Raw genomic sequence first — 26,642 nt, forward strand, 5'->3', positions numbered from 1 at the left:
TGTCCAAGTGACTCCCACAGTCCAGTGACTCTTCAGTCCAAGTTTGGTGGAGGTAAGTCCTTGCCTCCCCACGCTAGACTGCATTGCTGGGTACCGCGTGATTTGCAGCTGCTCCGGCTCCTGTGCAACTTTCCAGGATTTCCTTTGTGCACAGCCAAACCTGGGTCCCGACACTCTAACCTGCAGTGCACAACCTTCTGAGTTGTCCTCCGGCGTCGTGGGACTCCCTTTTGTGACTTCGGGTGGACTCCGGTTCACTCCTCTTCTAAGTGCCTGTTCCGGTACTTCTGCGGGTGCTGCCTGCTTCTGTGAGGGCTCCCTGACTTGCTGGGCACCCCCTCTGTCTCCTCATCCAAGTGGCATCGTCCTGGTCCCTCCTGGGCCACAGCAGCATCCAAAAACCCTAACTGCGACCCTTGCAGCTAGCAAGGCTTGTTTGCTGTTTTTTTGCGTGGGAACACATCTGCAAGCTTTTTCACGGCGTGGGACATCCATCCTCCAAAGGGGAAGCTCCTAGTCCTCTTTGTTCTTGCAAAACACCAAGCTTCTACCCTCCGGTGGCAGCTTCCTTGCACCCTCAGCTGGCATTTCCTGGGCTCCTGCCCACTCTCGACACTGTCGCGACTCCTGGACTTGGACCCCTTGTCTTACAGGTACTCCGGTCCGTAAATCCACTGTTGTTGCATTGCTGGTGTTGGTTTTCCTTGCAAAATCCCCCTATCACGTCTTCTGTGCTCTCTGGGGGTTGTAGGTGCACTTTACACCTCCTTTACAGGGTCTTGGGGTGGGCTATTTTTCTAACCCTCACTGTTTTCTTACAGTCCCAGTGACCCTCCACAAGCTCACATAGGTTTGGGGTTCATTTGTGGTTCGCATTCCACTTTTGGAGTATATGGTTTGTGTTGCCCCTATACCTATGTGCTCCTATTGCAATCTACTGCAACTTTACACTGCTTGCATTACTTCCTTTTGCTATTACTGCATAATTTTGGTATTGTGTACATATATCTTGTGTATATTTCTCATCCTCATACTGAGGGTACTCACTGAGATAGTGTAGTATATCTGCGTATTGCGTTTCCTTATGATATTGTGCATATGACACTAGTGGTATAGTAGGAGCTTTGCATGTCTCCTAGTTCAGCCTAAGCTGCTTTGCCATAGCTACCTTCTATCAGCCTAAGCTGCTAGAAACACCTCTTCTACACTAATAAGGGATAACTGGACCTGGCACAAGGTGTAAGTACCTCTGGTACCCACTACAAGCCAGGCCAGCCTCCTACATTGGTTGTGCAGCGGTGGGATAACTACTTGGAACTACTTACCACTTTGTCATTTTGTACTTTTCATAAGAGAATAATATACAAAACAAGTTCAGTGTATGTACACCTAACCAAAAAGTTTTGCTTTTCTTCTCTTACACTGTCTGCTAAGTGCTGAAAAGTACTCCTAAACTTTCAAAAAGTTTCAAAAACTTTGAAAACGTTTTTTTTCCTGTTCTTTAAAAAGTCCTGAAACTTTTTCTCTCTTCTCACTGTCTGTAAACCTTCTTCTATCATGTCTGATGTAGTAACGTCTCTTAAAATGGTCAATACAACTTATGACAATTTAAACTTTAAGAGCCTAAGGAGTCTCTGCATTGATAGAGGTTTAGTGATAGGGAAGAACCCTTCTAGAGAATTTCTGTTTAACATGCTCATTGAGAATGATAAGTCCCTAGCTGGCACTTCAACTGAGAAGTTAGTAGATAGCTCCCATTCTGACTCAGGGGAACCCCTTGAGGGAGGAGTGGAGGGTTCTCTTCCAAATCTGCCCCTCAGCAGACCTCAGAGCAATGCTGGTAGTAATAGGAGCTCCCATCATAGTAGGGATGTTTTTATTCCTGGAGGCCAGGTTGTTAGAGTCCAAGCTGTTAGGGACAGATCTCCCTCTGTTGGTTCCAATTTATCCTCAGTGTCCAAGCATTCCCAACCCACCCACCCTGAAGACAACATGTTAGAAAGGGAACTCAAAAAGTTGAGAGTGGAAGAGACCAGGCTGAAGCTTAAACAGCAACAGCTGGCTCTAGACAGGGAATCCCTAGACCTGGAGAAGGAGAGACAGAGATTGGGGTTTGGACCCCATGGTGGCAGCAGCAGTATTCCTCATAGTAATCCTGTGAGAGAGCATGATTCCAGGAATCTGCACAAGATAGTTCCCCCTTACAAGGAGGGGGATGACATCAACAAGTGGTTTGCTGCACTTGAGAGGGCCTGTATGGTACAGGGGGTCCCTCAAAGGCAGTGGGCTGCTATATTGTGGCTATCTTTCAATGAAAAGGGTAGGGATAGGCTCCTTACTGTTAGAGAAAGTGATGCTAACAATTTTGCAGTTTTGAAGGATGCACTCTTGGATGGATTTGGCTTAACCACTGAACAATACAGGATTAAGTTCAGAGACACCAGAAAAGAGTCCTCACAAGACTGGATAGACTTTGTTGACTGTTCAGTGAAGGCCTTGGAGGGGTGGTTACATGGCAGTAAAGGTTCTGACTATGAAAGCCTGTATAATCTTATTCTGAGAGAGCATATTCTGAATAACTGTGTGTCTGACTTGTTACACCAATATCTAGTGGACTCAGATCTGACCTCTCCCCAAGAATTGGGAAAGAAGGCAGACAAATGGGTCAGTACAAGAGTGAACAGAAAAGTTCATACAGGGGGTGACAAGGATGGCAAGAAGAAGGATGGTAAGTCTTCTGACAAGGGTGGGGACAAAAGTAAAACTGAGTCTTCATCAGGCCCATAAAAACACTCTGGTGGGGGTGGTGGGTCCAAATCCTCTTCAAATCAAGTAAAAAAGCCTTGGTGTTATTTATGTAAAGTAACAGGCCATTGGACAACTGATGCCAGTTGTCCAAAGAAAAACACCAAACCTCCCACTACCACAACCCCTACTGCAAACTCTAGTGCCCCTAGTAATAGCAGTGGTGGTGGGAGCAAACCTACTAATAGCCAATCCAAGGGATTAGCTGGGCTCACTTTTGGTAATTTAGTTGGGGTTGGTCTTGTTAGGGAGACCACAGACGCTGTGCTAGTCTCTGAAGGTGCCATTGATTTGGCCACCTTGGTTGCTTGTCCCCTTAATATGGATAAGTACAAGCAACTTCCCCTAATCAATGGTGTTGAGGTTCAGGCCTACAGGGACACAGGTGCCAGGGTTACCATGGTAATAGAGAAACTGGTACACCCTGAACAACACCTACTTGGTCACCAGTACCAAGTGACAGACACTCATAACAACACTCTTAGCCACCCCATGGCTGTTGTGAATCTCAACTGGGGGGGGAGATACTGGTCCAAAGAAAGTTGTGGTTGCTTCAGATTTACCTGTAGACTATCTACTAGGAAATGATTTAGAGACATTAGCTTGGGCAGAAGTGGAGTTGGAGGCTCATGCAGCAATGCTGGGCATTCCTGGGCATATTTTTGCTTTGACAAAGGCTCAGGCCAAAAAGCAAAAAGGACAGGGTGACTTGGATCCTGGAACAATGGACCCAGTGCTCCCTAAAGCTAGGGGTAGCAAGTGTAAATCCCTCCCCACTATCCCTCCCTCTACAGATGATTCGCCTTCTGAGGAAGAAGAATTTCCTCCCTGTGCAGAACCTTCACCAGATGAGCTGGCAGCAGACACTGCTGAGCTTTTTGGTGGAGGGGGGCCTGCCAGGGAAGAGCTGAGTGTGGCACAGCAATCCTGTCGCACATTAGAGGGTCTCAGACAGCAAGCTGTCAAGCAGCAAAATAGGGATGTCAGTGACTCACATAGAGTTTACGGGGAGGACAACTTCTTGTACACAGAGGCAAGGGACCCAAAACCTGGAGCAGCCAGGAGATTGGTCATTCTCCTGCAGTACAGAGAGTTCCTCCTAACTCTGGCACATGACATTCCTTTGGCTGGGCATTTGGGCCAGATCAAAACATGGGAAAGGTTTGTCCCCCTGTTTCACTGGCCTAGGATGTCAGAGGACACAAAAGATTTCTGTAAGTCTTGCGTGACCTGCCAAGCCAGTGGCAAGACTGGTGGCACACCAAAGGCTCCCCTTATTCCACTACCTGTGGTTGGGGTCCCCTTTGAAAGGGCAGGGGTTGACATAGTTGGCCCCCTTGACCCTCCTACTGCTTCAGGCAATAGGTTTATCTTGGTGGTAGTGGACCATGCCCCAAGATATCCTGAAGCAATTCCTCTAAGGACCACTACAGCACCTGCAGTGGCATATGCCCTCCTGGGAATCTTTTCCAGGGTGGGTTTCCCAAAAGAGGTTGTATCAGACAGGGGTAGCAACTTTATGTCTGCATACTTGAAGGCTATGTGGAAGGAATGTGGTGTAACATACAAATTCACCACACCTTATCATCCACAGACAAATGGACTGGTAGAGAGGTTTAATAAAACTCTCAAAGGAATGATAATGGGACTCCCTGAAAAACTCAGGAGGAGATGGGATGTCCTGTTACCTTGCCTCCTTTTTGCTTACAGGGAGGTACCCCAGAAAGGAGTGGGCTTCAGCCCCTTTGAACTCCTATTTGGGCACCCTGTAAGAGGTCCACTAACACTTGTGAAGGAGGGTTGGGAACAACCTTTAAAAGCTCCCAAACAGGATATAGTGGACTATGTACTTGGCCTAAGATCCAGAATGGGCGAGTACATGAAAAAGGCCAGTAAAAACCTTCAGGCCAGCCAAGAGCTCCAGAAGCAATGGCATGACCAGAAGGCTGTTCTGATTCAGTACCAACCAGGACAGAAGGTGTGGGTATTGGAGCCTGTAGCCCCAAGAGCACTCCAAGACAAATGGAGTGGACCCCACTTCATTGTTGAAAAGAAGGGCGAGGTCACCTACTTGGTTGACCTGGGCACTGCAAGGAGTCCCCTTAGGGTGATTCATGTCAACCGCCTAAAACCCTACTATGACAGGGCTGATCTCACCCTGCTCATGGCAACAGATGAAGGACAGGAAGAAGAGAGTGACCCTCTCCCTGATCTCTTCCACTGAAGATGATACTTTGGTGGAGGGAGTAGTTTTGGCAGACTGTCTTACTGCAGAGCAGAAAGACAACTGCATAAATCTCCTTAGACAGTTTTCTGAACTCTTTTCAAGTGTGCCAGGCACCACATCTTGGTGTGAACACACAATTGATACTGGAGACAGCTTCCCTGTCAAAAGTAAAATCTATAGGCAGCCTGACCATGTCAGGGACTGCATAAAGCAAGAAGTTCAGAAAATGCTTGATCTAGGAGTGGTTGAACATTCTGAAAGCCCATGGGCCTCTCCTGTGGTGCTTGTACCAAAGCCTCACTCAAAAGATGGAAAAAGGGAGATGAGGTTTTGTGTAGATTACAGAGGTCTCAACCAGGTAACAAAAACTGATGCTCACCCTATACCCAGGGCAGATGAGCTCATAGATACACTGGCATCTGCCAAGTATCTAAGCACCTTTGATTTGACGGCAGGGTATTGGCAGATCAAGTTGTCAGAGGATGCTAAAGCTACAACAGCATTTTCAACTATAGGAGGGCACTACCAATTTACAGTGATGCCCTTTGGGTTGAAAAATGCACCTGCCACTTTTCAGAGGTTGGTGAATACAGTCCTGCAAGGGTTAGAGGCTTTCAGTGCACCATATCTAGACGATATAGCTGTCTTTAGCTCCACCTGGGATGATCACCTGGTCCACCTGTGGAAAGTTTTGGAGGCCCTGCAAAAGGCAGGCCTCACTATCAAGGCTTCAAAGTGCCAGATAGGGCAGGGAAAAGTGGTTTATCTGGGACACCTGCTAAGTGGAGAACAGATTGCACAACTTCAGGGGAAAATCCAGACAATCGTGGATTGGATTCCCCCTACAACACAGACCAAGGTGAGAGCCTTCCTAGGCCTCACTGGGTATTACAGGAGATTCATTAAAAACTATGGCTCCATTGAAGCCCCACTTAATGAGCTCACTAGCAAGAAGATGCCTAAAAAGGTATTGTGGACAGCTAGCTGTCAAAAAGCTTTTGAGGAGCTCAAACAGGCCATGTCCACTGCACCTGTCCTAAAAAGCCCATGTTACTCCAAGAAATTCATTGTTCAAACTGATGCATCTGAATTAGGGGTAGGGGCAGTCTTATCACAACTTAACTCTGAGGGCCAGGATCAACCAGTTGCTTTTATCAGCAGAAGGTTGACCCCTAGAGAAAAGTGTTGGTCTGCCATTGAGAGGGAGGCCTTTGCTGTGGTCTGGGCACTGAAGAAGTTGAGGCCATACCTGTTTGGCACTCACTTCATTGTTCAGACAGACCACAAACCTCTACTTTGGCTAAAACAAATGAAAGGTGAAAATCCTAAATTGTTAAGGTGGTCCATATCTCTACAGGGAATGGACTATACAGAGGAACATATAGACCTGGGAGTACCCACTCCAATGCAGATGGACTCTCCAGATATTTCCACTTAGACAATGAAGACTCATCAGGTCATGGCTAGTCTTATTGTCCTTCGTTTGGGGGGGGGTGGTGGTGTAGGAAAGTACCATCTTGCCTGGCATGTTACCCCCATATTTCACTGTATATATGTTGTTTTAGTTTATGTGTCATTGGGACCCTGCCAGGCAGGGCCCCAGTGCTCATAAGTATGTGCCCTGTATGTGTTCCCTGTGTGATGACTAACTGTCTCACTGAGGCTCTGCTAACCAGAACCTCAATGGTTATGCTCTCTCTGCTTTCCAAATTGTCACTAACAGGCTAGTGACCAATTTCACCAATTCACATTGGCATACTGGAACACCCTTATAATTCTCTAGTATATGGTACTGAGGTACCAAGGGTATTGGGGTTCCAGGAGGTCCCTATGGGCTGCAGCATTTCTTTTGCCACCCATAGGGAGATATGACGATTCTTACACAGGCCTGCCAGTGCAGCCTGAGTGAAATAACGTCCACGTTATTTCACAGCCATTTACCACTGCACTTAAGTAACTTATAAGTCACCTATATGTCTAACCTTCACCTGCTGACGGTTGGGTGCAAAGTTACTTAGTGTGTGGGCACCCTGGCATTAGCCAAGGTGCCCCCACATTGTTCAGGGCAAATTCCCCGGACTTTGTGAGTGTGGTGACACCATTACAAGCGTGCACTGTACATAGGTCACTACCTATGTATAGCGTCACAATGGTAACTCCGAACATGGCCATGTAACATGTCTAAGATCATGGAATTGTCACCCCAAAGCCATTCTGGCATTGGGGAGACAATTTCATGATCCCCCGGGTCTCTAGCACAGAACCCGGGTACTGCCAAACTGCCTTTCCGAGGTCTCCACTGCAGCTGCTGCTACTGCCAAACCCTCAGACAGGTTTCTGCCCTCCTGGGGTCCAGGCAGCCCTGGCCCAGGAAGGCAGAACAAAGGATTTCCTCTGAGAGAGGGTGTAACACCCTCTCCCTTTGGAAACAGGTGTGATGGCTGGGGAGGAGTAGCCTCCCCCAGCCTCTGGAAATGCTTTGATGGGCACAGATGCTGCCCATCTCTGCATAAGCCAGTCTACGCCGGTTCAGGGATCCCCCAGCCCTGCTCTGGTGCGAAACTGGACAAAGGAAAGGGGAGTGACCACTCCCCTGACCTGCACCTCCCAGGTGCCCCAGACCTCTGCCATCTTGGAAACAGAGGTGTTGCTGGCACACTGGACTGCTCTGAGTGGCCAGTGCCAGCAGGTGACGTCAGAGACTCCTTCTGATAGGCTCTTACCTCTCTTAGTAGCCAATCCTCCTTCCTAGGTAGCCAAACCTCCTTTTCTGGCTATTTAGGGTCTCTGCTTTGGGGAATTCTTCAGATACCGAATGCAAGAGCTCACCAGAGTTCCTCTGCATCTCCCTCTTCACCTTCTGCCAAAGGATCAACTGCTGACTGTTCAGGATGCCTGCAAAACCGCAACAAAGTAGCAAAGACGACTACTAGCAACCTTGTATCGCTCATCCTGCCGGCTTTCTCGACTGTTTCCAGGTGGTGCATGCTCTGGGGGTAGCCTGCCTCCTTTCTGCACCAGGAGCTCTGAAGAAATGTCCCGTGGGTCGACTGAATCTTCCCCCTGCAACCGCAGGCAACAAAAGACTGCATCACCGGTCCTCTGGGTCCCCTCTCAGCATGACGAGCGTGGTTCCTGGAACTCAGCAACTCTGTCCAAGTGACTCCCACAGTCCAGTGACTCTTCAGTCCAAGTTTGGTGGAGGTAAGTCCTTGCCTCCCCACGCTAGACTGCATTGCTGGGTACCGCGTGATTTGCAGCTGCTCCGGCTCCTGTGCACTCTTACAGGATTTCCTTTGTGCACTGCCAAACCTGGGTCCCCGACACTCTAACCTGCAGTGCACAACCTTCTGAGTTGTCCTCCGGCGTCGTGGGACTCCCTTTTGTGACTTCGGGTGGACTCCGGTTCACTCCTCTTCTAAGTGCCTGTTCCGGTACTTCTGCGGGTGCTGCCTGCTTCTGTGAGGGCTCCCTGAGTTGCTGGACATTCCCTCTGTCCCCTCCTCCAAGTGGCGACATCCTGGTCCCTCCTGGGCCACAGCAGCACCCAAAAACCTCTACTGCGACCCTTGCAGCTAGCAAGGCTTGTTTGCGGTCTTTCTGCGTGGGAACACCTCTGTAAGCTTCATCGCAACGTCGGACATCCGTCTTCCAAAGGAGAAGTCCCTAGCTCTCTTCTTTCTTGCAGAACTCCAAGCTTCTTCCATCCGGTGGCAGCTTCCTTGCACCCTCAGCTGGCATTTCCTAGGCTCCTGCCCACTCTCGACACTGTCGCGACTATTGGACTTGGTCCCCTTGTCTTACAGGTACTCAGGTCCAGAAATCCACTTTTGTTGCATTGCTGGTGTTGGTTTTCCCTGCAGAATCCCCCTATCACGACTTCTGGCCTCTCTGGGGGTTGTAGGTGCACTTTACATCTACCTTACAGGGTCTTGGGGTGGGCTATTTTTCTAACCCTCACTGTTTTCTTACAGTCCCAGCGACCCTCTACAAGCTCACATAGGTTTGGGGTCCATTCGTGGTTCGCATTCCACTTTTGGAGTATATGGTTTGTGTTGCCCCTATACCTATGTGCTCCTATTGCAATCTATTGTAACTTTACACTGCTTGCATTACTTCCTTTTGCTATTACTGCATAATTTTGGTATTGTGTACATATATCTTGTGTATATTTCTCATCCTCATACTGAGGGTACTCACTGAGATACTTTTGGAATATTGTTATAAAAATAAAGTACCTTTATTTTGAGTATATCTGTGTATTGTGTTTCCTTATGATATTGTGCATATGACACCAGTGGTATAGTAGGAGCTTTGCATGTCTCCTAGTTCAGCCTAAGCTGCTTTGCCGTAGCTACCTTCTTCGAGCCTAAGCTGCTAGAAACACCTCTTCTACACTAATAAGGGATAACTGGACCTGGCACAAGGTGTAAGTACCTCTGGTACCTACTACAAGCCAGGCCAGCCTCCTACACACAGTGAGAAAATATGACCCACTAGTGTCTGTAAGCGTAAACGTGCATTGCTAAAGCCTGTGGGAGAGCTATTGAAGTTTGTCAATTTCTTTTAGCCATGTTGAACAAAAACTAAAGGGAGATGAGGGTAACTTGAGGGTTCCGAGTTGTTAGCGGCGAAGAGATGTGAGGGTGACTTGAGGGCTCACGTTGGGTAGAGGTAAAGGGAGGGGAGGGTGACATGAGGGCTTGCGGTAGGCAGAGGTAAAGGGAGGTGAGTGTGACTTGAGGGCTTGGCGGTGGATAGAGGTAAATCGAGGTGAGGGTGACTTAAGATTTCGGGTTGGTAGAGGTGAAAGGATATTAGGGTGATTTGGGTGATTTGAGGGCTTGGGCGGGTAGAACTAAAGGGAAGTGAGTGTGGACTATAGGCTTGGGGATGGGTAGAGTTAAAGGGCGGTGAGTGTGATGGTCCTCAATGGGTACGGGTAAAGGGAGGTAAAGTTGATTTTAGGGGTTAGAGGTGAAAGTTGAAACATAAACCTTTAGAAATCACTGCATATTTCATGATGAGTGAAACACCCTCTAAATGATAAAAGAGAAAACTGCCAAATAAGTAAATGTGACACAGGGCAAAGTTAATTAATAAAAACACATACTGTATGGCAGCAGTCTTAAAAGAAGGGAGTATGTTTAAAGCTACATCATCATTAAGAGTGACGGGTGGCTGAAAATATCTGTTTCCGAAATTGGTCACATGCTACAAAGTTTCGTTGTTGCTATATATGTGCGTTCAGCTCTTGAACATACTGGGAAGCTTGAGCTTAATTTCTGATCTTTTCAAGTTGTCCTGCAAACAAGTGTATAAATAAAAAATACCACAATCCAGCACTAGCAGTGTGGAAGAACTCTAATCAAGAAATCAATCAGTACTTGGCACATGCTCTAGGGAAAAAAACAAAAATACACAGAGACAAAGTGAAGCCGACGCACTGACGCGCTCACCAATGAAAAGGAAAAAAATGAGATTGACCCAACCAGTGGTATGCAACGGGTGGGCTAAAGCTCCTTTTTAGAGTTTTTTTTTTTTTTTTTTGGGAAACAATAAATCATCCAAGTGAAAGGGCATTCGCTGTCTAAGGCCAGATCTAAACATGAACCTAGCATTGTCCCAGGCAGAGGACAACAAAGTGACAGGGACAAAATGGAATCCAGCTTGGCCTCTGGAGAAGAACTGTAGGGACAGACTCAAAAACATAAAGTGCTACTGTCTGTGGGGAAAAATGAACCCAGTAGGGTCTGCAGGAGGTCATCACATGGTAACTGGGAGAAGGCAGCACTCACAAGAGATTTTGGAAGATAGCCATGGGCTTGCTGGGAGAAAACAAACCCCATCAAGATTTACAAGAGGCTACCCTTGGTCTTTGGAGAGAGGCTGTATCTGTAACACTCACAGGACACGTAGAAGGCAGCGCTGTAGTTAGGTTTGCAGCAGGAGGCCTCTGTGCATTGTGGGAGCCCATTAAACACTGCTTGTGTCATTCAATCACAGCTGAGCCCAGATGTAGAAAACAGATCATGTTTATTGATACACATAGAAAAAATATAACACATTAAAATATACAAAAAAATACAGATAGTTTTGAACTGAAAACAGATGACTCATGGAGACACGAAGGATGGTAACAAACTGAATGTTTATGTAGGAAATATGTGGGGAGGCCTGTTAATGCACTGTTTTGAAATCTATCAAGTGCATCCTTTCTCTACATACTGGGAGCCTCATCCGAGAACTGCAGCTATTCCCAGAGCTGAACACGAGGTACCAGTTCCATGCATAGTCTATGAACCAAGTAGTGCACCACCGCAAAGCATCCATGGTGACAGCTGGTGCATCCCTGGTAGGCTAGCGTGGAAACCAACTAGTGCACTGCTGCACTACACCTATGGAGACACCTAGCAAACCGCTGCTATTCATCCATGGAGACAACTGGAGCACCACTCATTGCTTGTGTGGAGGCCAACTATGAACTACTACTACTGTGCATCCATGGAGACCACCATTGCACTGCTGCTATTCATCCATGGAGATATCTAGTCAGGGCCACTGGAAATATGTGATGGGGGACCACCAAATTATGCGGTAGGGTTGACTAAATTATGCAGCAAGAAAAGACAAAATATGCAGCATCACGCAACACACTTTTGTAGTATTACTTCATTATTTTATCATTTTTACACATGGTAATACTGTCTGGGTAAATATTGCACCCTATTAGTACCAGTTTAACAACCAAACACTGAAATAAGCTACTGAAAAATGATCAATTACTTTGCAAAGGGCCTTCTACTGTGTGCAAACACTTGTTGCAACATTTTTAATAACCCTTTGATCAGTTTGAGCTAGAAACAATTTCTTTTTAATCTGCAGATTATGCAGCAGATGATAGATCATGTGGCAAATGCAACACATCCATAATTGTACGAAAAAAGCTGCGGACGCAGAATCCCATAATTCCAGTTTCCCTGCATCTGGTGCATCACTAGTGCACTACTACTGTGGATCTATGGAGACGAGTGCACCACTGCTATTCTTCCGTGGAGACAGCTGGTGCATCAATGATATGTCTGTGTGCAGACCAACTAGTGCACCACTACTGTGCATCCATGGAGGCAAGTGCACTTGTGCTATTCATCCACTGAGAAAGCTGGGGCACAACTGATATGCCTATGTGAAGGCCAACTAGTGCATCACCTCTGTGCATGTTGAGAACCCAACTAATGCACAACTACTGTTCATACTGCGAGTCCAAAGTAGAGAACCACTGCTACGCACACATATGAACGTGCCCAGCTGCTGTCCCCAGTACTTCCAAAACTGACCACTCCTATGCCACACTCAATTTTTCTACTGCCCCCAATGGACACCAGCTCAGCCTATTAGTAATGCCCCAACTGCTCCACTAGCTGTCACATAATCGCCATCAAATTCAAGACCACATTAGTAGCTACAATACTCATGCCCCTTGACTTTTAATAGTAAAAATTCCCAACTGTGTTGTGCATTGTTAATTTGTCCCCTGCACGGGAGATGGGCAAAGGTCCTTGCGGGCTGTCTCCCTGAGACACTTATCATCTGGTAAATTAACAGTTACACCTTAAAGAAGGCAGAGTACGGCTCAGTGTCCTGCACTGATGCACGGTACCTCCTTTCATAATAGTAAAAACACACCTTTTTACAAACTGATACAAAAAAGAATGGAAATAAAAATACTAATTGTAATGTCTATCCTCAACATCAAAGGAAATGGCCACAAACTTAGAAAAGGTCTGCAGTTCAACGCGGCGTCTGGGTGCTGCCCAGTGTGAGGTAGAACTCTAATGGGCACAGACCACAAAATGTTGGTTGTTTCCATGGGCTACAGACACTCTCTGAAGTCCATACAAGGTGTATTATTCGCAAGAGGCCCGAATGGGAAACTTTGTAAAACAGCCACCGCACTGTTAAACTACTGATCTCTCAGGAATATCGTTGATAATGGTTTACATTTCCATTCCCTCCCCCGCTCCAGGACCAACAAATTGGATGCTTCTTCCACTGTGATCTATGAGGTTCAGGATCACAGACTAAAGGGTTTGTAGAGAAAACGTACGTAAGAAGGAGGACTACTCTGATGGTCTCCTTCAATCATGACTCTAGGCACTTCCAAGCTAAGACTAATCTGGGAGCCTGGTAATAGACAGGCTCAGTTGCTTGCAGGCAATGTTACATGTTAAAATTACAAATACCTTTACATATAAATACTTTACAGAGAAGCCAATACAGAAAAGGGACATTACAGAGAAATACCTTTATAGAGAAACCACTTCAGAGAAACCTCAACATATTTTTTAATAGATAAGAGGACTCCTTCAACAAAACCGCTGTTACACACAAAATTATTTTAACTGCCCTCTTCTAATTTACCGTAAGCTCAATTTTAAACTTAACCCTAACTTTAAATTGAAACCTAATTACAGACAAAAACCTAACACTGCCCTTTAGCTTACAACCCTAAATCTAACATTTGCTCAGTCTCTTTGCGCCTGACACTAACTTTTAACCTTAAAATTATGCCTTACACTAAATATGACTTATCTTTGTATCATCTTTAATCCTTTTGTTGAAAGGTTTTTAACTAATGTGAAAATAAATGCTTTTTGATCGGAGTTTTATTTTCAGCTATTTGTCCTAATATTAATTTTCTTTCTAATACCTTTTCGTTCAGTAGTGGTTTCCATGTGAGTGTATTTCACTATTTTTTATTTTTACTATATTGGGTTGTCTATAAATGTATTTCTCTTTAACAACTTTTCTCTGTACTGTTTTCTCCCTAGGAAGTTTCCCCTGTAAACATTCCTGTGTAGTAGATAGTAGTAGCTAGTAAAGGGATTTCTCTGTAACAATACTTTTGGCAACATATATTCCCTGGATGGTTCTCTGTAGTGGTTTATTTGTTTTGTATTTTAACCCATTTGTATACACTTTTAAGGTGTTTCTGTTTTGTACAGTAGTTGATCTGTAAATGTATATTTTGTAGCCCTTTTTTTCTCTGTAGTGGTTTCTCTGTATTCCTGTGTTTTGATGCTTTACTTTTGGAGTTATCCCTTTAGTATATTGCCCTTCCATGAACTAATGTTTTATTCTTGCAATCCTGCTGCTTCCTTTCTCGAAAGTCTCACCAGTTTGGGCATTAGTGGCATAGAAAAGCTGGTTTCTGTTCTTTTAGTTTACATCTTTTCCCAAGAGTCACATTGTGATATGTGTTCATTAAGCATCTGAAATGATGATGAATAATGTATTGAAAATTTACAGATTTATCCACCACTTGGAAATGCTTTACGTGTTGGTAGGCGAGAGGAATTACCATGTATAGAGTTTGGATCTGACCAGTTTAAAGCTTCAATCAAATGGTTCTTCCCAGTCGAGCGATGCAAAGCTGGGTTGGGGCAGCAAGCAGGTATAACTATATAGTTTCTCCTGAGTATAATACCATGAAGGTGCAGTGAAGCACTTTAGACAACTTTTGCAAGCTTGTTGTCTTACTTCTTTTCCCAAAATTGGTCAGTATTAAAGTCCTTGAGCACTTTATTTGTTCAGATATGAACAGTGGCACCTGGTCATCTTTCACATGTGTACATATTGCCCTAAATCCCCAAATCCAACCATTTTAAGCAGGACGATTTGTTTTGGTAGGGGCCTGCCCTCAGACCCTGCTTCTTTGAGGGAGTATTAGGTTCTATGACTCAATTCAGGGGTTACCAAACCCCTGCACAGCCGTCAATGCTTAGTGGTCTTTCACGTTTGTACCCAGGCTTGGTGTGGATACCCATCACCATTTTTGGTCAAGGGTCCACTGCATGTGCCACAGCTCCCCAAAAGCCAATTGCCAGTACATTCCAAAATTGACAGATATTCAAAATTCTGTAAAGAAGATGAAATCTTCCTGTTCCCTGTTAGTTGGAGGAAGAAGGCAAGCTCGCCAGGATTTGGAAACCATGTCGTAGCATGGAGGTGGGAAAGAGTTGTGGTCCCAGCATCTCAGTTTTCCCTTCATCGGAGTGAGTTGGCAGGAGCAGCGGCCGCGCAGTTGAAGAAATCCTGGTTGATCTGGCGAGGGTATCCTTCAAGGACTCTCACCTGCACTGGATCAAACTTCCAATACTGTCTGCCCCTCACAAAGTAGGCGTAGCCTGCGGGAGAGAAAGGTTACATATGAAGAAGAGGTGAGTATCTCGGATAGGATTTGGATTCAAGATGTGTAGTTCTATGCATGTCTTACAATTAGCTATCTTACCTCAGTACACATTAACATCCATGAGAAATTGTAGGCCCTTTTCAGACACTGGACTAGAAAGGAAACACCTTTTGTAAAAACATACATCGCAGGACAGGACTACATGTTTTTCAAGGATTCTCTTAAACACCTGAATGTGGTACGGAACCCCAGTGTTCTTTGTCACGCATGCAGGTAGATTTGATTCAGCCATTCATATCCTGTGTTGCTCTGCATGGGCTGCCTATATCTTCTAGGATTACATTTAAGGTCCACTGAATTGTGTATTGACGGTCAAGGGCCTACATTTCTGAAAAGTACTGCACCCCGTTTCCAGGTCTGTGGTCCTTATGTTTCATAGATAGCACGTATATGGACACTGTGATTTGTAGATAGCCTAATCCACCTGAAATAATCCTGGTGGTCTCCTGAGATTGATATCAGGTCATCTCACTGTCAGGAAAAAGCTTAGGACTTGGCTTTTCTCTGTTAGATTTACTTATATTTGTGGCACTTCTGCATTCATGGTATCTATGCTCATAAAATGAAACCCTTATGGTTGTTTCTGCACTATACAGAAATAGTAAGATATAAAAACATATAAAGCACTCAGCTTGCAGTCTTGTTTTTATATGGCTCAGATCTCCTCTGTGACTTTTAACATCCTTAGAATGTACAGCTGAGGGTGAAGTGTTTTATATATTATGCTGGTCTACCAACAGGTTCCAGTCCTGACCTTTAATTTTAGCACTAGGGAGTTGTTAAAACAGGTGTTGTCCACTGCAATGTATAATTTTCTCCTTTAATGTCTTTGCCACATTGCCAACCCACTTTGATGTCTTCTTACATAATGACACCAAGGATCTTTTATCTGTTCTGTGAGCAATATGACTTGACCTCCCTGCCCGGCCAGCTCCTTGGCACTCACCTTCATCAGTCCTTTCTATACACTTTGCGGTCTCATCAGTGCAAGAGTTTGTCAAATATCTGCAGATCTTTCCTGCACTGATAGCTATTTTCTAATGACATCTATACATTTATTAGAGAACCAATACTCCTAGCAGTTGCACCTCAGATTATTCTGAAAGATATCAGCCCCTTGTTGCAGTTTCTTGTCAGTAAAGCAGTGATTGTACACAGTAAAGGTTTTCACAACATTTGTCTGAAGCAAAAGTCCTTAAGAATATAAGGACATATTGAGGATTCCTGCAAAGGTAGGATGGCATTAACATTCTAAGTGTCACTTTTGTACCCCAAATTAGGAGTGTTTGTCATGAAAACCCACTGTTGATCGGCCAATCCAGGTGAACTGTTTTCTATGCTACTTGGCATGGCAACTGCACAGCATGGGCCTAGATGCTTTTCTAAGCTTCCAAGAAACAGCCTGTCAGGCACCCAGTTATATGGTTTTGCATCAAAATAAGGGTCAATGGAGCAGCAGCAGAGATGTGACTCTCCTCTAGGGCTATGAAAGCTACTCATGTCTGACAACTCTGACCTGTGCTTCATGAGCCTATTCCTGTTCAATCTGCTTATTTTTAAAACCTTTGTGTTAGCCGTCAAGGCTTTTTTGGTGTGAAGGCCTAAACAGAGTGTAATAATTCCCATATATGTATGGGTTATTTGTATAAAGCAAACCTATCCAAATGGCAGCGATGCACTGCACAGGGTCATCCATCTTGTCAAGCCATAGAGCCAACTGCTGCAGTAATAATGGCCTTTTTTTAAAAAAATGTTTACTAAAGATGCCCATGTGGAGCACTGATTTTTTTTTTTGTGGGACATTTTGGGGAACCACTTTTATTGGTACACGTTACTCCACTAATTTTAGGTCAGTGAATGTCCTAGCGAATTGTACGGTACAATAGTCTCTTTGCCATTCTTTCTTTACTTACCATACTCATCTTGGAAGGCTGCGTCAATGGCTGAGGGCACCCCTCGCCAGTCTGCCATGCTTCGGGGGTAGATGTTGTCCACACGGCGGGTAGTGGGGTTGAAGCGCCAGTAGCTGCCTCCCTTGAAGAAGTATGCCTTCTTGTTCTGCTCCGTGCCCCACATCAGCGCTGCTTGTACATTCGGCTCAGTCAGGCCAAGGTCTGAAAGGGATGTGGGCCCTGAAACCTGCCTCTCGCCATCATACACCCAGTACTGGGATCCTAGTGAGAGTGGGACAAAAAGACAAAAGTTAAAGTCTTGGTTTCATCAGAGGTGCTACCTACAAGTAGTCTAGACATAATACATTAACTGAATAACTTTTGTACAAAGCTAGTTACTGATCTTGAAGGATAATAAAATGTAGAGGTTGTGCCAACACAAAGAGGCTAATCTTCTGATAATGGTAAATGGAAACCAAATGCTCACATCTTTTCAGTTAAAAAAAATATACACTTTTCTTTAGAATAAAAGAGGATTGTCTAATAAGGGGAAAGCGGTTTCTCTGCAACTAATATTACGTTTGCTCCGTACTCTGTCCAGTCATGTAGGCCAGAGATAAAGTTCTTTCCTCCTCGTGCCCCTCTTTGCTGCCTGAACCTTGCTCACCTTGGAAGAACCAGATGTTGCCGGTGGAGTCTTCGAATGCAGCATCAATAGAGTTTGGGATTCCTTTCCAGTGGCGCGATGCCAGTGCAGGGTATCCAGACTGCAGTTTGCCACTGCGGAGTCGCCAGACGTATTGTGACTTGAAGAAGAAGAGTTCACCACGGATGGTAGAGATGGCATCGAAATCGATGTGACAAGCATCAGGCTTTAGATGAGGAAGAATACAAAGAGTTTTATCTGAGATGGTGCAAGCTGCTCTGAAAGTTACAACTTACACCAGCAGGTTGAAATGAGTTTACCTGCCGCACTTTTCTCCAGGACTGATATTGGATCAGCCACACAAATTTCATATCTCAATGCTTGCTTGTTTCATTACAACCCCAAGATCAAGCTCACCATGGCGTTCCAGTACCCAAACATCTACAGGCTGCGCTGCTTATCAATCCATTACCACAATCATCTCAGAAATCAGACTTTAGGATGAGCCTCTCCCTTTAACTCTCAGTGCTGTTCCATTGTTGTGATGGGGCACACATTTGCAAAAAAAACCATATAGTGTAATAAAAATGAATGACAGCTCTTGCCATTATTGCATATCTAGGCCACGTTAGTGCACGTGTACACACACACATGCACACGCATACGCACACATATATGCACTTTGTTTGGCATTCACAAATTAATCGTCATAGCACAGGTCCTGTGTACATCAGTTGCCACAGAAAGATAGATGAGGGGATTGAGGAATGTCATGTATGCTGCTCCCACTCACCTCCAGGTTGCTGATTTCATTGGTTTCGATCTCCGGCTGGTGGCGCTCTGAGGGGGCAGTGGTGGGAGCGGGGACGGGCCGCCTCCTACCGTACAGATGCTGAATCCCCTGCTTGTCATCCTCACTCAGGCTCAGGGGGTAACGGAAGGTGTAGAATGGTGACATCAGCGACTTGGCAATGGAGGAGTGCTGCAGACCAAGCACATGTCCAAACTCATGGGCAGCCACCTGCAGGAGGTCGGTCCCTGTATGGTGAAGAACACACACTTGAATCTGAAGCTGGAAACTGAGGTGGAGAATGTGGGGATCAAAGACAGTGACAGCCAAGTCTAATGCTTGTATTTCAAACATAGGTTGACTCTAATAAGCCATTCGTAACTTGGAAATGCCAAACCTCTTTTCTGAAGACTGGAATAAGCTACTCATGTGCCTTTAGAGGTGAATCTGTAAACAACATGCAAAGTAAGATTTCTCTGTGCCAGAATTCCGGAAGTATTCAAGGAGTCATTTGCACTGGAAGTAACCTTTCAGGGATGCTGGTTGTATTGAGAGCATTTAGAAACAGGCTCATTCCACAAAAGTCTCTGGAATTTCCAGATGTGTAAGTGCATGCTTTTCCAGACTGATGGCACGGCACAGTTTAAATATATATCAAATTATTTGAATGCAACCATTTTGTGATTGGTGGCCCTGATGCTAGTTAAGGGGCTCAATAAAACTGGCTGAACAGTTCTGGAGTATGTGTTTGGAGCACGTTGTGGATGGTTATAGTTTTTTTAATTGTTAGGCTTGAAGAGGATGGTCAACAGAGTGAAGACTGAATGAGGACCAATAGCATATCTTAAGTGCTTTGGTAGACAATGGGTTGAGGGCCAAAGAGCAGAACTATTTGAGCTTTTGTAGGTCTAGTTGTAAATTTCAAGATGTGTGACAGATAATTTTAAATCTAAAATCACCCCCTTGCAAATCAGGTGTGCCTTAAATAGATTTATTCCAATGCAAAATATATGTGTCCTTTATAAAACCTTAATACACAAATATGTGCAGTACATGAATGTCTCCTTATACATATATCATTATTTGTAATTGCCAAGATGTGTCACACAATCTGGTTTGTACATGTGTAAATGCTATGCAGCAAGTGTAAATTTCTAACGTACACACATCATAACTCACATAAATAGTTGAAGAATGATCAATGTAATTTATACAGAAGTAATCGAGATCATCTACGTGTGGATTCCTTTCCAGGCAAACTGCACTTGCCAGTGATGATTCTAGTGGAAATAAGAGGTGTCCCATATGGAAACCTACAAATGCAAATGAGATGTGCCATTCCCAGATTTTACCTACGTGAACCAGATATACCATTATGGATAGAAACCACTGCAATTACATACACCCCATTTGGATTCATATCAAAATATGAGATGCTCAACATACTTATTTTTATGTGCCCAATGCCGATTTTTACATGTGTCGACATAATGTGTAACATATTTGAATATGTGGGCCTGAGGTGCATTTCTCTTAACTGTAATTGATATTTTTATGAACGCATATGAAATGTGATTCGTCAATTTCTATTTGCCCTATATGGATTTCTACACCCATCTAGATTTCTACCCACCACCATGAGATGTACCTGGTGTGGATTTGTTCCTGCATAAATGAGATGTTTCCCATATAGGGCTACATTTACTAAGGCTTTGCGTCCGTGTTGTGGCACTTTTATGGGACAGCTGCAATGCAAAATCCTTGTTGGCATTTTCTCAGTCACGCAAAGCTACTTGCATGGTTTAGTAAATACAAAGTAACACAAGGCAGCGTAAAGTGCTTTCATGTGTTACTAGGCCTCAGCGAGGGATACATGGCTGGAGCATGGGCATTACTATGCACCCACCCATTGTTAATTCCTCTTTGGATTGTTTTTGTGTAGAAAGGTGTCCCTCCTGCACAAAAACAATCCTGTTTTTAATGCAGGCACCCTTCCACCATGGTACAAAAATGCCTGCGTTGGTACTAGCAGCACTCAGTGTGCTTTTGCTTGGAGCTAGCAAAAATGCATCACACAGCAAAGTGCATGTGTGAAATGTCAATAAATATGTCCCTTGGATTTTAACCTATGGAAACTGAAAATGGTATGCACCCATATGGATTTTCACCCTTAAAAAGAGATGCACCACATGCATGTTGTGATAGTAGTGACAGTATAGGGCATTTATTTTGCCCTGTATGTCTTTGAGAAGCTGGAGGATGCCCTTCTGCACAGCTCTTGGTTTGCGAATTGACTAGAGTCAAAGTATCCCAGGATGTTTGCGGCTGGCCTGTGTATATTCACTGTGATGCTTGGTTGTGGTTCTTTTGTTTTAGAGTATGAAGTAAGCCATGGGCCTTCCTGTTAGCATTTCTCTGGGGAAAATGCTTCACCTGAAGAGTTGTTTTGGTTTGTGTCACCATGTGTTAGATGGGCGAAGGTGCATTAGAGTTATCTGGTGTGTTCTGTGGCACCAGTGGATTTGTGTGTGGGGGGGCTTGCACTGCTGAGGAGCATACTTTGCCAACTTTATGTCTCTGATGTTGTCAATGAGAATGATGGTAGTCTTATAATCGGAGGGGAACTTTGCTTTGCTAACTTTTGAGCTCCATTGTGGGTGAAGGGTTGGGGGAAGGTCTGTATTACTGTTGGAACTGTAAAGTTTATGTAGTTCTCCAGATCATCACACAACCTGCACCCAGTAGACAAGAGCCTGGTTCCCTCAGATATAACTGTCCTAGAGATAAGGCCCTAAATGGCTCTTAAAAGTGCAGAGCAGTACTACCAGGTGTGCCAAGACTGTCCTACGTGGTGTAGTCTAAGGTATCAGATCAACATAGATCTGTTGAGAGAAAGTAGAACTGCTTGTTTCTGTGCCTTACCACAGTTATTTTTAGTTGCAAATATAAAAATGATCAGGTATGCCTTACGTGTACTCATACATTTTATTAATAAATTGTAATGTTGTTTTACATTAACCTGTACATCAGTCCCAGCATATCTGCTAAGTTATACGTATTTCCAATGAACCAAAGCCATTTTATTTAGTGTTGCGCAATTGCACCTTTTCCGTTCTGTGTAATAAGCGTAGCCTTGTCCTGAAGACCCGCATCACAGAGCACAAATGTGACAAAATAGTGGAATCAGCGCATGTTTGTGTCTTTCTTATCTAGTCTTAAAGCACTTACCACCTTCTTCCTCATGAGAAGATCCTGCTCATTATTTAGTTTCATTTAGTAACTATATTGATCATGTGCTCCGGTTTTCATTCAGTTCTACTGAGTAAACACTGTATAAAATGTGCCTATAATGTGAAGATTAGCATTATATTCATAGCAGATTGGGAGTGGGAGGTCTGGTCACCCGAAATGGCAGTTGTGGTGCATTGCTTTGCTTACCTTCTAGCTATTTATTGCATTTAAGACATGTTTGACAGTTAGGTTCTCCCGTTTCCCATGTTTTATTTCCTTTTATAGCATGGTGCATTGCATGCCGGAATCCATCTACACTGTATGAACAGGAGGGCGCTGGACTGGACTCCACACAATGAACCAGGCACCAGGAGTGAGGGCAAGGTTTCTCCAGGGGAAATGGGCTGGAGCACAGCCCAGTGATGGGCCTGGCGATTCGGCTGGTCAGCATACGCATGATCAGCCAAAATTAAATCAAGTTTAAAGCGGCTTGCTGTGTTGTTTTGCTTGTCTGCATGGTCTGTATTTTTTTGTGTTTGTCAGAAATCTGTTAAAAGTCATCTGGGTAGGAGTTTGGATAATAGACTGGTTGGGAAGATAGGAATGAAAGAAGTTCAGACAGAAAGTGTCTATGTGTAAATCCATGATTTAAAGCAAGTGGGCTCTAGAAATAGTGCAGAAAGAGCGAAGATAGGAAAAAGCACCAGAACCCAAAGCACAAACCTTTGAAGCATAAATCTGTGAGAGAAAGACTCCCGATCATCTTGCTGATCAAGTCCCTCTGGGTGCTCGACTGAAGTCAGACGAACTCAAGAAGAGATCTTTGGATGGATTGTATAATATCTTTCTTTTCCTCCCCAAGAGATCAGCTAGAGAAATAATTAGGCAAACCATTACCTGTTTTTAATTTCCTTTCCACCCTTCCTAGTTGGGGTGAACTGTAGGCACAAGGCTGGGTGACCTTTTCCTTATTACCTCTGTGTGTGAACAACATGAAATTGTGATGGAGGCTGAAAAGTCTCAACCTAGCGACCCCCCACCAGAAGGGACATCTGCCGATACTGTGCAGCACCAGTACAGGAAAGACACATGCAAGTATTTGAAATAGTGGATGGGGCTCTCTCCAAAGGATGAGGAAGAATCCTTTTCTGAACATGTTACATTCAAGACAGAAGGATCAGGGAGTGTACAAAATGAACTGTACAGTCCTGAAAATATGATAGATGCCGAATAGTGGCAGCTGTTTTTATAATGGCATGATCAGTCAATAAATGAAAACATGAATCCCAAGTTTATGGTATTAGGAATACCCAGGACAAGCGGGCATACCAAATTAGACCCTGATTCAAAGTTTGATAGATGGTTACTTCATCACAAACATGACATCTATCCCGTCTGCCGTGTTACGATTCCCATAACATATGATGCGATTGTAATACGGCCAACTGGATATCCGTCACATCTGTGACAGAGTAACCCCGTCCGCCAAACTCTACATCATGCACTAAGGGCCTGATTACAACTTTGGAGGAGGGTGTTAATCCGTCCCAAATGTGACGGATATCCTGCCCACCGTATTACGAGTTCCATAGGATATAATGGACTCGTAATACGGCGGGTGGTATATCCGTCACATTTGGGACAGATTAACACCCTCCTCCAAAGTTGTAATCAGGCCCTAAGTCACCTTAGGGACAGAGCTAGGGCTTCTGTTCCAAAAGTGCTGCCCCTCCCTATCTGTTCCCCTGGGCCACTGAACCGTAAGAGAAAGACAGCTAAGGAGGAGTGTTTGCAGGACATGTTCCCCTTGCCAGCAGGGGTGCAGCCGTAGATGCATTTGGCAATGGAGTGGTGCGTGTGGGACCACTGGGGAGTAGGATACAAATAATCAACTTGCATGCGAGTGCTGTGATGCGGCCTACTGACAGTAAAGCACCTCATAGAGGGGTGTAAGTGACAAGATGCTGATTCTACTCCTGCTGATCTATCTAGAGCGTGAGTGTGATAATTCCTCACAGGGCGTATAGACACCTGAGAGCCCGGCCCCATAAATACTGGATAAGACAGACAGCAGACCGACAGGCTAGGAGACGGTTTCCATCTCCCCATGCTAATGATGCCACTAAGAGGATCCTCTGCTCCTGACACTCTCCTTCCTTTGAGAGACTACCCTGTAGACATGGGAAGAATGATGGTGCTCCTCTGATTTAATGAGTGATGATTTAAACAGTTCCCTAACATTAGGGAAACCCAACCCAGTTTTTAGAATACTTCTAGAGTGCGTTTAAAGTACACAAACCCAATTGGCCGATGTGCATCAACTACTGCCTTTGATGGTGCCAAGTGAGGTGAGAGACCGTTTGATAGGAAGATCGTCGTGCCTGAGGATTGACTCCGGCATAGATGCGTCATTGAATGCTGCAAATGACGTGTTGTTGAATATGGACGTGCATGTGTGCCGAGGGAAAACTGTTTGAATCAAGATCTCAAACTCTAAGTAGAATAAGGGTACTGCTTGTGAGTTTTCGGGATCCAGTTTGATGCTTGCATAATGTTCACAAGGTGAGGAATTTGTGGTTAGAAACACCAGAAACAAATTTAGCAGTGCAAATTAGAATAGATTTGTGCCTCTGTAGTAAATGATATTTCCCCCAAAACAATTTGCACATGTGGATGTAAGATGGAACTTGTTTCGCTTTCCCTATAACTAGCATCTTAACATTTGAAGGTATACAATCAGAGTGAATGATTTTACAAAAGGTTTTGTGTAGTAGTGAAGACTTTCTCAGTGGTGATGTAGTGTCTGACTCCTATATGCCGCATTCTCTCTCTGGGAATTGTCAGAAACAGGCAATCTGGCAATGTGGGCTCTCAAAAGGAATTTGTATTTTTGGCCCTACCCTGGATATGCATTGTAAGGAAATGCCTCCTTGGCATGGTTGCCCCCTGACTTTTTGCCTTTGCTGATGCTAGGTTTACAATTGAAAGTGTGCTGAGGCCTGCTAACCAGGCCCCAGCACCAGTGTTCTTTCCCTAACCTGTACTTTTGTATCCACAATTGGCAGACCCTGGCATCCAGATAAGTCCCTTGTAACTGGTACTTCTAGTACCAAGGGCCCTGATGCCAAGGAAGGTCTCTAAGGGCTGCAGCATGTCTTATGCCACCCTGGAGACCTCTCACTCAGCACAGACACACTGCTTGCCAGCTTGTGTGTGCTAGTGAGGACAAAACGAGTAAGTCGACATGGCACTCCCCTCAGGGTGCCATGCCAGCCTCTCACTGCCTATGCAGTATAGGTAAGACACCCCTCTAGCAGGCCTTACAGCCCTAAGGCAGGGTGCACTATACCATAGGTGAGGGTACCAGTGCATGAGCATGGTACCCTTACAGTGTCTAAACAAAACCTTAGACATTGTAAGTGCAGGGTAGCCATAAGAGTATATGGTCTGGGAGTTTGTCAAACACGAACTCCACAGCACCATAATGGCTACACTGAAAACTGGGAAGTTTGGTATCAAACTTCTCAGCACAATAAATGCACACTGATGCCAGTGTGCATTTTATTGCAAAATACACCCCAGAGGGCACCTTAGAGGTGCCCCCTGAAACTTAACCGACTGTCTGTGTAGGCTGACTAGTTCCAGCAGCCTGCCACACTAGAGACATGTTGCTGGCCCCATGGGGAGAGTGCCTTTGTCACTCTGAGGCCAGTAACAAAGCCTGCACTGGGTGGAGATGCTAACACCTCCCCCAGGCAGGAGCTGTGACACCTGGCGGTGAGCCTCAAAGGCTCACCCCTTTGTCACAGCCCAGCAGGGCACTCCAGCTTGCTGGAGTTGCCCGCCCCCTCCGGCCACGGCCCCCACTTTTGGCGGCAAGGCTGGAGGGAACAAAGAAAGCAACAAGGAGGAGTCACTGGCCAGTCAGGACAGCCCCTAAGGTGTCCTGAGCTGAGGTGACTCTAACTTTTAGAAATCCTCCATCTTGCAGATGGAGGATTCCCCCAATAGGGTTAGGATTGTGACCCCCTCCCCTTGGGAGGAGGCACAAAGAGGGTGTACCCATCCTCAGGGCTAGTAGCCATTGGCTACTAACCCCCCAGACCTAAACACGCCCTTAAATTTAGTATTTAAGGGCTACCCTGAACCCTAGAAAATCAGATTCCTGCAACAACAAGAAGAAGGACTGCCCAGCTGAAAACCCCTGCAGAGGAAGACCAGAAGACAACAACTGCCTTGGCTCCAGAAACTCACCGGCCTGTCTCCTGCCTTCCAAAGAACTCTGCTCCAGCGACGCCTTCCAAAGGGACCAGCGACCTCTGAATCCTCTGAGGACTGCCCTGCTTCGACGACGACAAGAAACTCCCGAGGACAGCGGACCTGCTCCAAAAAGACTGCAACTTTGTTTCAAGAAGCAGCTTTAAAGAACCCTGCAACTCCCCGCAAGAAGCGTGAGACTTGCAACACTGCACCCGGCGACCCCGACTCGGCTGGTGGAGAACCAACACCTCAGGGAGGACCCCCGGACTACTCTCCGACTGTGAGTACCAAAACCTGTCCCCCCTGAGCCCCCACAGCGCCGCCTGCAGAGGGAATCCCGAGGCTTCCCCTGACCGCGACGCTCTGAAACCTAAGTCCCGACGCCTGGAAAAGACCCTGCACCCGCAGCCCCCAGGACCTGAAGGACCGGACTTTCACTGGAGAAGTGACCCCCAGGAGTCCCTCTCCCTTGCCCAAGTGGAGGTTTCCCCGAGGAAGCCCCCCCTTGCCTGCCTGCAGCGCTGAAGAGATCCGTTGAT

The 26,642-nt window shown here is 45.3% G+C and overlaps 1 protein-coding gene and 1 long non-coding RNA gene across 3 annotated transcripts in view; one reads left to right on the forward strand and one right to left on the reverse strand.

Annotated features, from left to right (window-relative positions):
- LOC138266415 (uncharacterized) overlaps positions 1 to 26,642 on the forward strand; it is a 120,830-nt gene that overhangs the window by 90,974 nt on the left and 3,214 nt on the right. Inside the window, exon 3 of one of the 2 annotated variants that reach the window (XR_011199510.1) lies at positions 22,129 to 22,256. The exons of the other annotated variant lie outside the window; for it this stretch is intronic. This is a non-coding gene — a long non-coding RNA (uncharacterized lncRNA). Of the gene's footprint in view, positions 1 to 22,128; positions 22,257 to 26,642 lie in introns of those variants that run through there. 2 annotated transcript variants of the gene reach the window in all.
- The window catches only part of MMP11 (matrix metallopeptidase 11), a 119,602-nt gene continuing 104,011 nt past the window's right edge, over positions 11,052 to 26,642 (reverse strand). The window contains exons 5-8 of the mRNA XM_069215182.1: positions 18,616 to 18,860; positions 17,844 to 18,048; positions 17,198 to 17,458; positions 11,052 to 15,219 (exon numbers count right to left, since the gene is read on the reverse strand). Of these exons, the coding sequence (XP_069071283.1) occupies positions 15,080 to 15,219; positions 17,198 to 17,458; positions 17,844 to 18,048; positions 18,616 to 18,860 (851 nt within the window). The 3' untranslated portion in view covers positions 11,052 to 15,079. The remainder of the gene's footprint in view (positions 15,220 to 17,197; positions 17,459 to 17,843; positions 18,049 to 18,615; positions 18,861 to 26,642) is intronic.

Source organism: Pleurodeles waltl, chromosome 11, assembly GCF_031143425.1.
Source record: "Pleurodeles waltl isolate 20211129_DDA chromosome 11, aPleWal1.hap1.20221129, whole genome shotgun sequence".
Classification (NCBI taxonomy): Eukaryota; Metazoa; Chordata; class Amphibia; order Caudata; family Salamandridae; genus Pleurodeles; species Pleurodeles waltl.